General features: G+C 42.2%; 1 protein-coding gene across 8 annotated transcripts in view; it reads left to right on the top strand.

Moving 5' to 3' along the window:
* The window catches only part of arvcfb (ARVCF delta catenin family member b), a 255,424-nt gene that overhangs the window by 220,611 nt on the left and 17,595 nt on the right, over window positions 1-17,218 (top strand). For all 8 annotated transcript variants that reach the window (XM_082555957.1, XM_082555958.1, XM_082555956.1 and 5 more), the window contains one exon: window positions 15,948-16,075. In XM_082555957.1, the coding sequence (XP_082412083.1) occupies window positions 15,948-16,075 (128 nt within the window). The remainder of the gene's footprint in view (window positions 1-15,947; window positions 16,076-17,218) is intronic.

The raw sequence follows: 17,218 nt of genomic DNA, 5'->3' as shown, positions 1-17,218 counted from the left end.
GATGAGACAAAACTAAATTGGATGCAAACAAACAAAACCCCAAAACAGATATTATAACACAGGAGACTTTATATTTACATGGAGTATAACTAAACAAACGAATCCTGGAACCAAACTTAGTCATAATCATGCTCTTCAAGCATTTTCTTTTAAACTGTGTCTATCACTAACAAAAAATTGTGGCAACAAGAGATAAGTGATGCCTTTACATAAAGACACAGATCGTACTACCCATTTACACTTTGTATGTCTATGGGTGATTAAATAGCTGTAAGAGCAAAAAGACAGGCAAGAAGCATTTGAGACAGAAATCAGACACATTGTATCCTAATGTTAAAAGGTGTGAAACTTTCCCCCGTTCCTGGTTTGATAAGTAATATCTGTTGGTAAGAGCCCTGTGAAAGTATATGCTGGGAAGTATTTCCCTATGGCACATTACAGTGACATGATTCTCCCCGTGAGGTTATGGAGTTCTGTATTGTGTTATGTGATCCTTGCAACCACTAAATTAGATGACACCAATGCCAACTTTGGGCTTTTGTTACATTGTAACCTTCCCACGTGCTTTTGTTAACAGTGTAATTGCCGGTAAGTTAGCTGAACTATATTTTAGACAATAACAAACAGCTTCATATATCACAATCATTAGACCCTGCCATGATGTCCATTGAGTGAGAAAAAGCAGTGTGCAACACCCAGTGAGGGTTCTCTCTTTGAGGTTCTGGCATAGGTAATAGTGAGTAGTTAATGTTTGTTTTTGTTTAATGGAACTTTCTGTGTATTTAGATGCCAACAGATTTGTGATTTTCACCAATTTGTTGCAGTTAATTGTTGTATTCTCACAAACAGATTGCATGTAATTGGCAATTTCATCCCATTAAGCCAAACTGACAGCAGACTGATACCAGACAGACTCCATCTTATTGGCTTTTTATTATCACCCTGACAATGGAAACAGCAGTTTCATTTATAAGGCACGTGCATAAAGTCACTTAAACTTAAAGTCAACAAGCTTAACGCAGAAGATAAATACAAAAGAACTGTGGAGGTGCAGAATGTCTTAAGACTATGAAAACCTGTATCCTCAGAACCTGTTAGAGGTGCCAGACCTTAACTGATGAATAACCTCTTCTACACTGAAATTTTTTGGGAGATTGAGGATTGGCTAATTTTAATGACACACCAAAGTCACTTTCCAATTCAATTTTATTTCAGTTCAATATAATTTTATTTATATAGCAACAAATCACAGCAACAGTGAGCTCAAGGCACTTTATATTGTAAGGTAGACCCTAAAATAATGCATACAGAGAAAAACCCAACAATCATATGACCCCCTATGAGCAAGCTCTTTGGCAACAGTGGGAAGGAAAAACTCCCTTTTAACAGGAAGAAACCTCCAGCAGAACCAGGCTCTGAGACTGTGAGAATGGCAACTGATTGCAAGTAGTTGGCCTCTGTGTTCAGAGTAGCCATTTCAAACCATGCTTGCAATAATTCTGGTTGTGCCACGAGTATTTTCCCGAGTGTGACTGTAGCAGAACTAGTCTAATATAACATTTAAATGTAATTGATTTAGAATGGAGAAATCCCTTCCCATCCTTCTTCCACTGATTCTTGCTCGAAGAAGTCAGTCCACAATACTTCCAGGCAGGGGCAGATGTATTCCTTCTTATTTAGAAGTTGCTTTTGTTCCTTTGTTTTGTCACCATCTTTCACAGCTCACTGAGCTCAGCTGCTTTTTCCACCAGTAGAGACTGCCCTCTACTGGTGTGAGCTATGCTATAATACATTGCCTAAATACAATATTTATGAGTACTATATCAGTTAGAGCTGGGCGATATATCGAGTTTTTAAAAAATATCGATATATTTTTATACGAGATATAAGATCTGACAATATCCTTTATATCGATATAGTCTATGTTACATTATAATTATACTTGTGGAGCCGCAAGTTTGCCTCTCTTTTGTCCACTTTCGTCTTTACGCTACTCGGCCTCGCCTCTCCTTCACTGAACACAACTCCCCCTCCTCCCCCATCGCTTCACCTGCAGGAAGCAACAAGATGGACACGGCAAATCTCCTTTAACGAGTTACTGCGCATCGCCCCGTGCATGGGGCTGGACGGCGTCAATGTGTTAGCTAGCTAACCACGCTAACGAGCTAACCACGCTAATGAATCCTTTCATTTTCTCAAAAGTTGACAGCGCGCCTTATGTATGAATTCTGGTTGTGCTTGATGGCCGCGAACCGATTTTATGTGGTACACAGCACTCAGCAATCTGTCAAAAAATGTTTTAGTACGACTTTGGTAAGCTACGGAGCTGCACCGCTTGATGGATTGTCGGAGCATTACGGCTGAGCCTCGCGGAGTGATACGTACTGTGCTTCAACGTAATATTACCCTACTGTGTATAAGGACCATAAATGGCACCTGTTAAGAGACGTGGTTGCGAAGTGGATTTCAAACTCCAGGCTGTCAGTCACGCAGTACAAGTTGGGAACAGAGCAGCTGTGAAATCTGTCTTTGTTATTGTGCTCAGCGTCTTTTAGTTTACATTTTGACTGCACAATTGTGAGCTTTTTGTTATGCACAAAAACAACATTGTTTTCTTTTATTTATGGAGCATTATTATTTAATAAATGCTCATAATTTATTTTTGAGTAAATTTTATGTACATCTGCTCTATGTTAATAAAAGTGCCTGTGTGACATCTGGGACACAGCTTTGACTAAGAACTCTCTTTTTGTTCTTACTTTATGGCTTTAAAAAAAATATATCGAGATATATATCTTATATCGCCATCCGGCTAAAAAATATCGAGATATGAATTTTGGGTCATATTGCCCAGCCCTAATATCAGTTAATGAGAAAGCATTTAATACCATTGAAAACTACTGTCTGGATCTGTAAATGACCTGGTATATTGTAATGCCATGATGGGTGATGGTGGAGGAGCATATCAGCCAAAGGTTTGTGGTGTTTGAGAGTTAAATTTATAGTGAAATTACCATTGTAGTACCATAATTTGCTTGTATACCAACATATTAAAAAAGAAATATTATAAAAGCTTACCCAGATGCTAATGTTTTTTCCACACGCCCACTTCCCACCTTGCTGAGATTAAATCTGATTCCCTATCTGCCACACCAGCTGTTTGGAGTGTCATCCGCTGAGCACACTCAGCCACCTACAGCTAACTTGACACTCCCTGTCTTCCAGTTTTGCCTTTGTTGCTGCTAATAAAACACACAGGAAAAAGGACTAATTATAAGAATAGCCAGCGGCTCCGAGCTGACATTTTGGCTACTGCGACTCCCGCTTCAACTACTCAGTGATGAAAAGGACTGATAATAAGGCACGGAGTGAAAAACAAATGAGGGGAGCAAGAGGTTTATGTAAGTGGGACCACCGTGTGTTTTGTTGGAAATACAAAGAGGTTTGCATAATAATGCTTTTCCTAGGAGAGCTCATAGAGAGTGACTGTGCTACACATCATTAGTGGAGTGAAGTCCTTGAAGATTATTATGTGTTTGTGTGTGTTCATGCATGGCAGCATTTATCCACCTGCGTTTGGCAGAGGACAGTGGGGCATCTCTAATTCCCAGCACTTCTCCACTAGCAGTGCATTAACATAACAGCTCTAACTTTGTTTCCTATTCAAAAACCCTCAGTGCCCTCTGTCTCCTCCTACTGTGCTCTGTGAAACTCCAAAAAAGTGCCAGGAATTCACAGTAGCCGGCAACATCAGGCTCTTCAGATGATTAACCATGTCATTCTCCTCCCACATCTCCCCAAACCTGAGCAGTTGGAGTAAAGTGATAATTATGAGACAAGAATGGTTCCAGGAAAGTAGGAGGAAGCACTGTGAGATTTAGTTGCCAATTGGAGCCTTTGTTTGGCCCTGTTCGAGACACAAGAGTGCTGCTTCCTGTTTCTGTGAGAGACGCTTTAATCTAATTAAAAGCAGATTAATGGCGTACTGACTGGCTTCGCTGGAGCTACAACAGAGGCTTAGCGAAGAGAAAAAAGCGCCTCCCTTCAGAATTTGCCACTGTCCTGTTACCTGTTAAATATCGGCCGTAAACAATCCAGACTGTTGTAAACAGGAGCGCCTAAATGCACCCTAAGGACTGCTGTCTTCGTGTACAATTGAATGAGAGGGTCATGGGCACTGGCAGGCGTCCAATCAAACTGTCCCTCCAATGAGGTTTTACTTGCAGTCTGGCTTATGCCGTGCGTCAGGACGGCTCTATGTCTCAGATTACATTGTGGCATTTAAATGACGCTTTCATCAAACACGGCATAAAGATTTGTATTCTCCTTTCGAACAAGTAAACAGAAGAATAGAACGGGTCAAGGTCTCAGAGCTTTAACAATGTTCCTGGGCCTACATAACAGCCGTAAAAGAGAAGAGAAGAAGAAAGGGTAGTATAAGGGAAAGGTTTCTGTATAAAGCGAGAAGACTGAGCGCGTAGAGGGCAACTTGAAAATCTTTTTGGTTTCTTAGCATTCATAATCAGTGTGTTTGACTGGTCTATAATCAGGAGCATTTTGGATTTTAATGCGCGTGTGATTTGGTGATGGGCTCGTTTAAGCCGACGAGAGTAAATCATCTCATCCTCAGTGCCTTTCATTTGACTCTTATAAGCACACGCAAATCCTAATTCATACAGCTGTCCAAAAAGGGGAGAAAAAACAGCAGCACTGCTTATTGACACACACAAATATACTGTCAAACTCTCCCTCCATCTTTCTCTGATTCTCACACACACACACACGAAGATACGCATGCACTTGCAAAGGACAATGCACCTCACACTTGAGCATAAGGTGATGTTAACTAATAAAGGTGGTGTTATCAGGGTGTTTCGGGAGAGAATATATTAGCTAAGAAAATTGACCACAGCATCATCTGTGCTTGGGTGAAGCTGAAAGGAGCGCTAAATGAGAGATGACTGCTGACACTAACCTATAGTGGAAATCCCTCCACCACCAAACACCATCGCAGCCATCATCATGCATTACAAACTCTGCTCTATTGTAAAGCGATTCCTCTACAATGAAGCAGTTTTTCTACTCTTGGCTCTGCGTGATGCCATTGAGAATAGATATGCTTTACATGGTCATCTCAGGCACATGGCCCTGGTCGTGAGGAAAGCAGCTCCATCAGTCTTTTGTTTTTAAGAAGCAGCCAATCAGAGGGAAGTTAGAAAGCAATGTTAGCTAAAAATGAGTATCAGCCAATATTAGCCAGAGACAATGACAGTGAAACATGATTATTTTTAAAAAGTGTTGTCATGCTATAACTACACATAACAAATATTTATGTTTCATGTTCTCATTAAATTTATTTCATTAAATCACCAGAGCTGAGGGTTTTGCACAAATGAGTCTTTTTGAACTGTGAATCATGCAGTTCTGCTCCATTGTCCAAGAATAAAAACATAGAGCTGGAAGAGGCACCAAATGTTTGTAAGTTGAATGAAAATGATCCGCATGCTCTATGTATTGGCATCAAATATTAACCGCTGTTATCGGCAGCTTTCAAGTAACAAAGATAGCCGCACCTCTAGTGTGTGTGTGTGTGTGTGTGTGTGTGTTTAAGCCTTATTACTTTCCTTCATCTGGACTGCGGGCTCAGGCCCTCACAGCCCACACACACACACACACACACACACACACACACACACACACACACACACACACACACACCCACCCCCCCTTAGTCCATCTTCTTTAGTTCTCGGCCTCTATCTTCAGTCCTCGTTCCAGTCACTGCCATATCTCTATTAACCCCCCCACACTCTTCTCAAACACACACACACACACACACACACACACACACACACACACACACACACACACCAGCAGTCGACAGGATTATCTAGGCTTATTCCCGAAGGCTGGACACCCAAACTCCAAACCCCCACCCCAAACTGCAGAGCACATCATTTAGCTATTGCTGCAGTGCATCAGTTTTTCTTATTGTAGATTGTAAATGCCCCCCCCCCCCCCCCCCCCCCCCCCTTCTCATCTTGATGCCCTGAAACGATCCATGCATCTCTGTGGACTATTTTCCAGACAGCTGTCCCATTCACCATGCAACATTCATAGCTCAGCTCCACTCAGTCACGATTTTTTGCTTGATCCAACCTTCTCCTCTTTGCTCCTTATACGTTTGTCCTTTCCTCTACCTCACCCACTATATTACTCCTTCCCTCCTCAGTCCCTGTTCACCTGCTTTGTTGTGCCTTTTTCCCCATTCCTCTCCCTTCTCCAAGCATCTGTTTTCTTTCCTCCTTGCTCCCTTTCCTACCCGCCCAATCCCCACTTAGTCTCTCTTCTGCACATTCCCACTGTTCTCCCCTTCTTCCCCTTTCTTCCTTCTCTCCTCGCTTCTCCTGAGCTTCTGTTGCTACGCAATTTCCTTGTGAAATATCTGTCAGATGTAGAGTGGTGTAGTGCGTCGGGAATTGACTGTAAGGTGGAATTTGCGGTGAAAGCACGACATCGCCCTGACAACTTAAGCTTATATTTCAGACTTTCAGGCGCAGGTGAGCAACTTAAACTGCCAAATAAGAAATGGGAAATGTTGCCGTTCGCACGCAAACACATACACACACGTTTTCTCTGTGGGACCTGGACTCCTCGCTCTCTTTACCTTTATTTCTTCCTCTCTTCACCAATTTCTTTCCCTCCATCTCTTCCTCTCTGGCAGCCTCTTGCTTGAGTTTTTGGTTTCGTTTGTGTCTGGGTGAGGACGTGACTTGACTGTGTAAAGAAAGCAGGCACTTAAGGTGATGCTGATACGCACTCCAATCTCAGAAATACACGCGCACACACACACACGCCCCTCCACTCTGAAACACTTGATCATCTGACGCTATTTTTGCAAAACATAAACTTACACGAGGCGCGTGCAGGGCTTAGCCACTAATTACATTTTTTTTGCATTTTTAGCCAGTGGCTGTGGAATTAGAATAGAATAGAATAGAATTCAACTTTATTGTCATTGCACATGCACAGGTACAGGGCAACGAAATGCAGTTTGCATCCATCCAGAAGTGCTTTAGTGATATAGATATATTACAATATATATTAGCAATAATATAGATATGTGAGTATATTACAGAAATGGGTCTATTATGGTATGTTATAATGTACACGGTATGAAGTATGTTGTGAATATTCTATAACTATAAGTATGTACAGGCTGTAGTGAGTACAAGCTATGTACAGGATATGAACAGGATATAAATATGAAAAACTATACAGAATATGAAATAAATAACTTTACAGAATCTGGGATATACAGCTATACAGAAATGGGAACTATGCAAGTTATAAACAGTTGTAGGATTAAAGATTATCGAATGTACAGAATGATTATTTACACAGAGCTATACAGTAGAATTATGGGAATTAGGTAAGTATGAGAAGGATCCCGATTTACAAACTACTCCAAGCTATGGTGTCCAGTTTGGCTTTCTAATTCCTGCCTTGAGCACATTACCTCAGAATATTATGCATCGCCTAAATGCTGCGTTATGCTCCATGCGCACTGAAATGCAGCATGTTCATTTTTGTTTTGCCGTTTCTGGCCCAACTGTCTCCAGTGAACCTTGAATGAGCCGATTTGTTAGTGGCGATGGAGAGGTGGTTTCCATGGCAACTTTCGTACCATCTTCGTGTACTTTTTCATTTCTACATATTGTCTGCATCAGTAGCTTAAAGCAGTTTTGGCTCGTGTGCTACGTTTTGTGTCTGTGGCGCAGATTTGACAGGTGGTGAGAGGAGACTGAAAGAGGGTGGAAGAAAGCAAGCAGAGAAACAGGAAGGAGACGCAGGGATAGAAAACAAACGTGCTCAACAGCACACTTCTCTGTATCAATTTTTTCCCCATTTGTAGCCAATGTAATGGCACAGTCAACACATGCATCTGCGGGATGCAGCTGGTGGCTTGTCATACTCCACAGCAGATCTTTATGGGCGACGGAGCTGACCGGCACGACAGGCACCAAAAATGTGTTAACATTAGCTGGGAATTGAAAGCAGCAGTGACAAACTCTGACATGTTTCAAGGGAACCCATTCTGCTTTTTCATTATTTTCTGTCTTGTATATACTGTACAGTTACAGTACAATAGTCAGTTCTCATATTTATTTACATGAGAAAACCTTGAAAGAAATGTAACTGCTCTGAATTGTCAGTTTCTGTCATATGATTCTGCATCCAACCCTAGGTATTACTGTACGTCTCTATTAAATATCCCTGCAGTCTTACTGTTCTCTAATTTAAACCCAAAACATAAAAAGCAGTGCCAAACTAACAAATTACCTGCTCTCAAAACGCAATCAATTTTTTTCTAAAAACAAGGCTAATTTAAGAACTTAATTGAAACATCAGTCATCTAAATAAAACTTGTATGGCTTCTGTGCAAGACTACCACATTAATTAACCCTATTTAAGATATTAAGAATGGAGTTTGACATGAGCTATATGTGTCTGCAGCGCGGTCATTGTTGTAGTTTCTAACATTAATGTGAACATGACACAATGATTCAATGTTTAAGCAGTAATGTGGCACTAATTACAGAAAAGTTCTAATATAGACCCCAATTCTTTTGATATTACTATTAGAGCCTACATTCAATTCTGGACTTTGAAATGGTTTGTTACAGCCATGTATTCACATTTGTCATAATTAATAGAAAATGTAATGTAGCCCATTGTGTTATTATTTCCAAATAAAAGCACCTAGGTACATAACTTTAAACTTTTACAAGGCGTCAAGTATCCAAACCTAGTTGTATCTCTAACTACCTCATGTTTCTGTGTAGTCTCTGACAACTGTGTCTAAACATTGTTCGATACTAATTTTGAAAGCCATTTGTTCAACAGGAACTTGTTATGAAAGACTGATTCATACTCTGCGCAACTTGGAAAGTGACAAGTTTCACCAATATGTTTTTCATCTAAAGGGAAATAACATCTCCAACCGACAGAAACTCTAATATAAACTAACACCTCCACCTGAGGGCTTAAAACACTATTGCATTAGCAGGAGGGACATTGGAAACAAACAGCCATTGCATTACCGCTGTCGATCCACTGAGAGGCCAGATAGCTGCGAGGCACATTCTTGAGTAAGCCATAGAAAACCTAATACAACTGTGGCTCAGTAGTGAGAAGTCTATCGGCTTTGTGTCTGTGTCCAAAGTTCAGTGGCTGAAACCAGAGATATGGAGCGTTTCTGCTGGCCTTCGTTAAAAGAGTACTTGGACATTCTGGACAGTTGGTGTCAGTTCATCTGCAGGTTTTCGGTACCGGTGATGATGTGTCCTCTTTGGACAAAAAGCCCGCAGCAGGACTCTGCTGGCCTGTCAGCACCAGGAAGACCGGATACTCTTGTCACTGCAGAAACAGCTTGCTGCAAAGAGTGCTTTTGTGCTAAATGGTAGGAAACAAGCTTTCATGGACCCAACTCTTGGTCTTGGTGGAACAGAACCCCCTGCAGTGAAATGGCACACTGCAGCCAGAGGAAGGGAGTGACAAAGAGGTCTACACATTTGCCTTGTGCCTTTAGCTATATGTTTTCTCCTGTGGTCCACTCTTTCACCAGCTCCCCCTCCCCTTCTCTTTATCCACATCATCATGCCAGTATATCTTTTTGCTCCAAAACTGATGGGTAGCTGTCTAAAAGATGGGCCAGTTGCCACCTTCTGCTTTCTTTGTCATCATCCAACAAACTAAGGCCAACCACCATGTGGGTATGCTAATGTGTGCTGCCCTGGGGCTGCCCGCAGAGATGCCAATCTGCAGCGGGAGCCAACTGGCTATGAGAGGAGAAAATGATGCTTTGACTCCTGGACCCTGTCAGTCTGAAGGGGTGACTGGAGGGTGAACTGCCGTGGCAGACCATCAGCGTGCTCTGTTTTGGCCCCTCTCTGCTTCAGGTCTGCTGGGAGGGAATGTGATCCTACATCACATGTTTTCCCTCTGGCATAGGATGAGTACACTAGTGTATTTTGAACCAGCTGAACCAGACATGGGTCAAATTGATTTTGCAAAAGAGTGTTTGTTTTCAGTGTGACCTACGTGGAGGAGCTGATTTTCACTGTGGTTTGCCACAACAGTCGATTGCATGTACTTTTGTGCGATTTATACGCTGCATTTACATGCATCTCATATTGGTGCCTAATTACATTCACACCTGACATTAAGATGCATCTTGAGCATACAAATGGGATTTCCACTTCTCTAACATTCACTACATGTCCATGTAATATTTCACCTTCACTGGAAAGGAAGCATCTACTGTATTAGTCCCCACAGATACTGCCATCCATTCCTACCAAGTAGTAATTATTTCTAGTTTGTAGGACATCGCAGTTGAGCCCAGCAATTTAAGACACCTTAATTGTTGCTCCTCCTACTTTGGACTGGATAGATGTCAGCATGGTTACTTTGCTACCTTGTGCAGCATCAAGCAACACCTCTCTATCAAAGGTCTGATCTTAGTCGAGCAGATCTCCTGCAGTAATATGATGAAGATTGGGGAAGGAGGTGACGACCATCAAATTTTTGCTACAGCAGCTTCTCTGTGTGATCAGAAACATGGGCCCACTGACCACCTTTAACCTCCTAAGAACTCTTCCACGCCATGCATTTTTAATTTCTCTTTGATATTTGGGCTGATTGGGACCCGATGAATGTAAAAACAAAGAATAACCAGATTTTTTTTTTTTTTACCTTATTTCTGTTTCTAAGAAAAATGAGAGCCACATATGAGGATATTCATTTAAAATTTAAATAGAACAGTAGCAGTATAATGTCCTCGTAAAAGGATATCAGGCCCTTATAGAGCAAAATTGAGTATTTTGGTCTAAATAACCCAAAATGTGATGTCCACATATGTGGACACCAGGTCCTAGGAGGTTAAAGCAGGCCTCCTCTAATTGACGGCCGGTCTAATTCTTACTATCAATCATGTTTTGAAAAACTGACACAGTGTGTAAACTCCATCCATCTGGTGCTCCTCCAAGCAACAACAATAACAACAAAGCGAAATTTTCAAACGCTGTACGACTGGAATTGCCTCTGCATAGCCTGCCAATTTCCTTGTTTTGTTTACACGGCTCCACCGTTTACCTTTTAGTTTTTAATGAACTCGAGAGAGTCGTGACCATTATTATGTTGGTGGCGTACCACTTTTAATGATGTGCTGTTTTAGCTGTCGCCGTGCTATGGCTCTGCCCTGCGGAAGTCTTCATTAGCACTGTAGCACTCTCCCATGTGCCTGCTTGTACTTATATAAGGAGGTATAAATATAAAGAGGACTGGCAGGGTTAAAGAGTGTAAGAGTGGAGACTCGACGACTTGAGGCTTCCCACTGCGGTGGTCTGATTTATGTATCCGGGAAGAGAAGGTCATCCTGTGGTCAGTCTAGCATTATGAGCTATTTCTCCGGACTTTTTTACTTTGTCTTCCACGTCCTCATGTTTCTCTGATGCTCAATCGGAGCTGTTTTACAATGAGAGTAACAGGAAAAAGCTGTTATGTGAAAATTACTTCAGTATGTTATAAGAGATGCTTTCTTTTTTCTTGCTGTTTTCTATTTTTCTGCCTGCCACTCTCTTTATCCCCCTCTGACTCTCTCCTATGAGTTGTAAAAAGTGATGGGGCATCATGTCCTTCCTGTTCAGATGGAAGTGTTGCGTGCTCCTAGTGTATTGGAAATGGAGCAGTGAATAAATGGAGTGCTTACAGGATGCAGAAGGAGACCGTGTTCTTGATCTAGTCGGGGTTGGTCGATGAACATCGCTTTCATCACAAGGGCTTGATGTGTTTGTGTGCGTGTATGGAGCTGTTTGAAGAGGTATGTATCGAGTTCTGCCTGAATGCAGCAAACTGTCTGAGAGCAAGGCAAATTGCTCTGGAGAACCGAGTCGATGAGTGTGTGAATCGGAGAGAAGCGCCTTCATTATGCTCACATACATGTGCTGCGTGTGGATTCGTGTGTGCGTTGCTACCTTGCTCATCAGTTAATCCATTATCATTTACCGGCCTGTCACAGCCTGCGAAGGTAATAGTGTGAGCACTTGAACTGAATTAATGCTATAGCTCTGCACCGAGCGTCACTCAATCACTTCAACTTAACTTCATTTCTAACCCAGTTTTCATGCACCGCGGCCCCACAGAGCCCCCTCTCTCCACTGATAATTGAGCTCCACCTCGATTGGAGGAGTTGTCGCCATTGTCATCTACTTGGAAAAGTAACTCGCCTCTCCTCCCCTCTCACCTCATTTAGGGACGAGCTTGTTACTGACTGTGCCGTTCTGTGTTTGTGTGTGACAGTGTTTGTGTGTTTGCACGCACTGACTTCAGAGCAGAGCTCAGCGGGAGTCTTTTGTGTGGTGTAAAGCAGGGAAGTCAAACTCATTTTATCTTAAGTGGGCTGGACCAGTGAAACTCTCTTTTCTGTCAGTGAAAAGAAGTTTAACTACACATTTAATCCCTGAGATATATTTATGTAGCAACAACATATTGTAATTTCAACAATATGTATCAGTTTTGTATCAGTTTAGTCTTTACTGGGCTGATTCAGGCCCCTGGGTCTTATGTTTGATACCCCTGGTATAACAGATAAAATTACGACTAGTAAGATGTCAAATGTTAGTCCAAATGTTGACCTACATTCACTTCCATCCCTGTGCAAAGTAAATATTTTCTTTCACCCTCTGGTCTCATCATTGACTTGAAAGCTGCACCTCACACCTTGCGCTATTTGTCAGATACTCCAGAAGGCAACAATATCATGCAGGGTGCTAAGAGGTCCAGTTAAGGAACTAATTAGTGAGGCCTGGTAGATGCTGCTAAGTTTAGTTACATTTGTTATGAAGGGGTAAAATGGCTATGGCTACCAAAAGCATTGTTGGTACTAGGCTGTAAGCACACTGAAGTGAGGTATATTAACAGGGCAGTCTACGGGGATCTACTCGCTGCAGCCTGCTACAAACAGACGTGTGCTACTATTGGAAACCGCACCGATGAGTGTTGTGAAATTGCAGTAAAATTGTAGGCTGTAAAAACAACAATAAAGAAAAACAAACAGAAAGAAGCAAAAACTAAAATTACAGCTTAGAGGAACTTTTTCGTTCCATTATCAGTTTGCCAAAAAAGATCAACACACACATTTTTGGAGATTATTGCAGATTAAAGTACATTGTGCTAGCATATGGTTAACATTTAAATACCGGACTTTGGCTTGTATTTACATGATCTTGTATTTAATCTGCTTTGCTAAAAGGTTTTGATACTTCTCTGTACTAGCAAGAGAAGTATAAAGTACTAGTGCTTAACTTTAGTTAGCTATATAGTTGAAAAATGGGGAAACTCAGAAGTCGATTTGCATGCTCTCCATGCTACACCTCAGGATTGAATCCATCATATTCAAGTAATCTCACCGTGTTTGCAGTCTATCACAGACTATAGGGCTGTGGGTTGCCCTGAGCCAAGGTCACGTCACACTGACAGCTCATCTCCGTGTCCAAACTGTAATTCTGCCTAACAAACTGACAACAGCGGGCCAAAAGGCAAGCAGGAGATGACTGACGACAACAACACTTCAGTGTACAGTTGCCAACAGAACTTGACCTGGCTTGCACTAATTAGTAAAGACCTCGGGGACTTGGTGCTGACATTAAGCCCTATCTAAAAACTGCTGAGTAAAAGGGCCTGGCAGAGATACTTAACATCTCAACAGTGAGAAAATTCCACTAAGGCTAAAGGATTTAGTTTAAACGCTTAGTGAATTTCTCCCTCCATTTTCATCTCCTTTGTTGAACTGTGCACGTCTTTCATTTGTAAAACTCCAATTTCATAAGTCTCTTCGCTTGGGTGCCAGACCAAAACCCCAAGAATTTCAAGATGGAGGGAGTGTGGATTTGCAGATTATGTTACAGGAAAAGAAAGAGCCATAGTATGCACAGTTTTGGAGTGCAGAAAAAGCTTCCAAAGGTTTAACGTGGCTGACATTTTGTGTAAAGAGAATCTGCTTTGGAGATGAAATGTCTGTCAACAAGACTGCCTGCTTCATAGGTTCCAGTTTGCTGAGTGTGCACCCAGTAGGCCCAGAAATATGAGGCGCGTGAAGAATGTTGCTGAGTGTCTGGTTTGTAATCCCCACCCACCCCCTTTCTTGCGTAGCCCCTGAGAAAAAACAGTGATTCATGTTTTAGCGCGTGATTACAACTCGGGGGGTAGTCTGCTCCTCACTCTGCTTCATTTTTGAAAGTAACTTCTGGAGCAGCACCTCCAGTAGCGATCTCCCAGTCTGGCAGTTCCTCCCACACGCCCTCTGGTCGAGTGATCTCACGGGGAAGCGTCTCGGGGAAGAAAACCCCGCTTTTTGAGTGTTAACTACTATGTTGCTGTGTTTGAAATCTGGCAGTCAGAGCACTCTGGCTTCCGCTCTCTGCAAATTATGAGTGTGAGATGTGGATTTAGAAGCACAAATGTCAGTTTATGTGTTTATCTTGTACTTCTTGAGCACAAAAATGATACTCTCCTCTATTTTTAGTCTCCTACTAAAAAAGTGAGTCAATAAAAAGAGGGTACATTACCGTAAGATGCCTTTTTATGGGTTTTGACTGCTGATTTTATATGTGGGCCCAAGTCACATTAGAAAAGGAAAGAAATCTTTTTCTACATTTCAAGAATGTACCAAGAGCCTCGTGAACCTGCGCGCATTAATCAAACGGGGTTACTGTGCATCCCAGCTCCTATAATACGGAGCTTTTCAGATCGAACCTTGGAATTACTGGCCTCAGAGCACATGGGAAGAAGCAGCGGGTTATATATCCTTTCATTTGGACCTGAGGGATAGAAGAAGGATTTAAAATTGTATGTGCACTCCTGTTGAGGATAGGAAGGAAGCTGTGTTTCTGTAAAAGCTGATTTTAAAGCTTCAGTTAGCTTGTGATCTGGGCTGCAGAAGTCTGTTAAAGCCTGCGTGGGTAAAAGCTGTTTGCGCCCCCTGTATTGAAACACTGTCGCATTAGTTCTAGCTTTGTTTAGATTAGATGAGGTGGAGTGCTTCCTTTGCAGAATATAGCTGGTTCTTCAAAACTGGAAAGAAGTGTTTCGGTCAAGTCATCAAAATCTGTTGGGTGTGTTCCCTCTCTATGTGACCTGCCCCCTCCAGTAAGATGAGCAGATCAGTGTGTCTATTCACCCGCTGAATCAGAAAAGTGTCATTTTGGTCCCCTGTAAGTCATTTGTTAGTGCGAAATAAGAAAAACCTTGGATGAATACATTTGATTTGATGCGATCCGACACCTCGGCCTCTCCCTGTGCCTGCTCTGTCTAATAGCTGATAATATAATTACATTTCCATCAGAGGGAGGCCTAATGATCGACTGTGCTGGAATGTCTTATGTGCTAGCGAGATAAACCTCCCTCTCAAATACCCTGGGTTTGGTGAGGGCTGTCGGATCAATAACCTCTCCTTCTTCTGTTCTCCTCATTTATAATTCTGAAGTGTTTTCAATGGTAATGCTTTAGTATTGCTAAGTGGAAATTTACTAGGCACTGCTCCAGCTTTTCTTCATAAAGGAGTTGTAGGCTGTTTAAAACCACATAGACACAGTGGGTTTCAGCTCCTAACACGGTTTTGCATAGTTTTGTCCTCAGGAACATTTTCGAAAGTTTGCAGAAAGAACTGCGGTCCAAATTTTGTGTCATTTTGTGTCAAGGTTGTGTGCTCTCACCAGAGGTGTTGTGCATTATGGCAAACCCAAGCGTCTTTTCCTGTTTTGCTGCGCCAAAGTACATTTCTTACGGACAGAGTTAGACCTCAGCACCTTCACACAGCCTAACTAGCCTATCTTTCTGGCTACCGATTCTAACCAGTGTGTTTGTTTCTCTGTATTTCCCTGCAGGCTTTGAGCTGCTGTATCAGCCAGAGGTGGTGAGGCTCTACCTCTCTCTGCTGACGGAGAGCCAGAACTATAACACCCTAGAGGCAGCTGCTGGGGCTCTGCAAAACCTCAGCGCTGGACAGTGGACTGTGAGTACTGGGTTGGGGTGTTACCGTATCCCGTTGGCTTTTTTTCTTCCTCATTTATATTTTTACTGCTTCTGTCCTCATCTTTAACCTTGTACATGTCCTGCAATGGTAGCAAAAAGACCAAGTCTGCTCTCCCTCCCTGGGAGACAAACACTGTTCTTTTGTTGATGCTGGTGGTGTATAACGGCTGTGCCATGGCTGCAGGTTTCTTGTAATAATAAGATGGATCTGTTACTCCCCACTTGTCATACACAATGTCAGGCTATGACTGCTGACAGTTGAAGTGAAGAACACTGATTAACTCTTCATCATGGCGCCTGTTAGTAGGTGGGATATATCAGGGGGAAAGTGAACATTTTATCCAGTTTTGTTTTATAAAGTTTGACAAGGGTTAAATTATGATGGCTAGACGACTCGATCAGAGCATCTCCATAACTGCAGCACTTGTCGGGTGTTCAAGGAAGGAACAGTGGGGAACCAGCAACAGGGTCACGGGCAGCCATGGGAGCCTCCACCTCACAGCTTACAGGACTTCAATGATCTGTTGCTAACATCTTGGTGCCGGACACTCTCCAAGAGTTTAGTTGAGTCCATATCTCGATGGGTCACGGCTGTTTTGGCAGCAAAAGGAGAACCAACAGGATATTAGTCATACTGTTATGCCTGAATGGTGTGTATGGATTCTTGTGAAGTCCTTGGTGTCACGTTTAAATACACAGAGTGCCATTTTTCAACAGAGGGCAACTTTGAACCCTAACCACAACACAAGCAAAGTAGTTGACACGCTGGGATGAGAATGTGTTGACTGCCTTCTGAGGGCCAAAGTATGTGTGTGGAAACTAAAGCTCGCTCTAGGTAGCTCATGCACAATGTGTTGCTGGCTGGTTGCACTTGGATCAAGAAAGGTGAAAACAGCAATGTTAATGCTAATGCTATAAATAGTGTTGTTAGTATATGGCTGTTTCTGTGATGGAGATTGAAGCTAAATTAAGTGTAGATACATTTAGAATGGGAGCCAACAATTTAAGTAGCTCTAAATCAACATGACAGCAGCACAAGACAGGGTGGGTAATGATAACCATCAAGGTGGAATAATATTAGATAAGTGTTGTATCTGTTATCCAGCACTCTCATCTCTCGTAG

This window comes from Aulonocara stuartgranti (assembly GCF_965226115.1).
Source record: "Aulonocara stuartgranti genome assembly, chromosome: 12".
Taxonomy (NCBI): Eukaryota; Metazoa; Chordata; class Actinopteri; order Cichliformes; family Cichlidae; genus Aulonocara; species Aulonocara stuartgranti.
The sequence above is the reverse complement of the archived record's forward strand: the minus strand, read 5'-3'. Positions and strand labels throughout refer to the sequence as shown.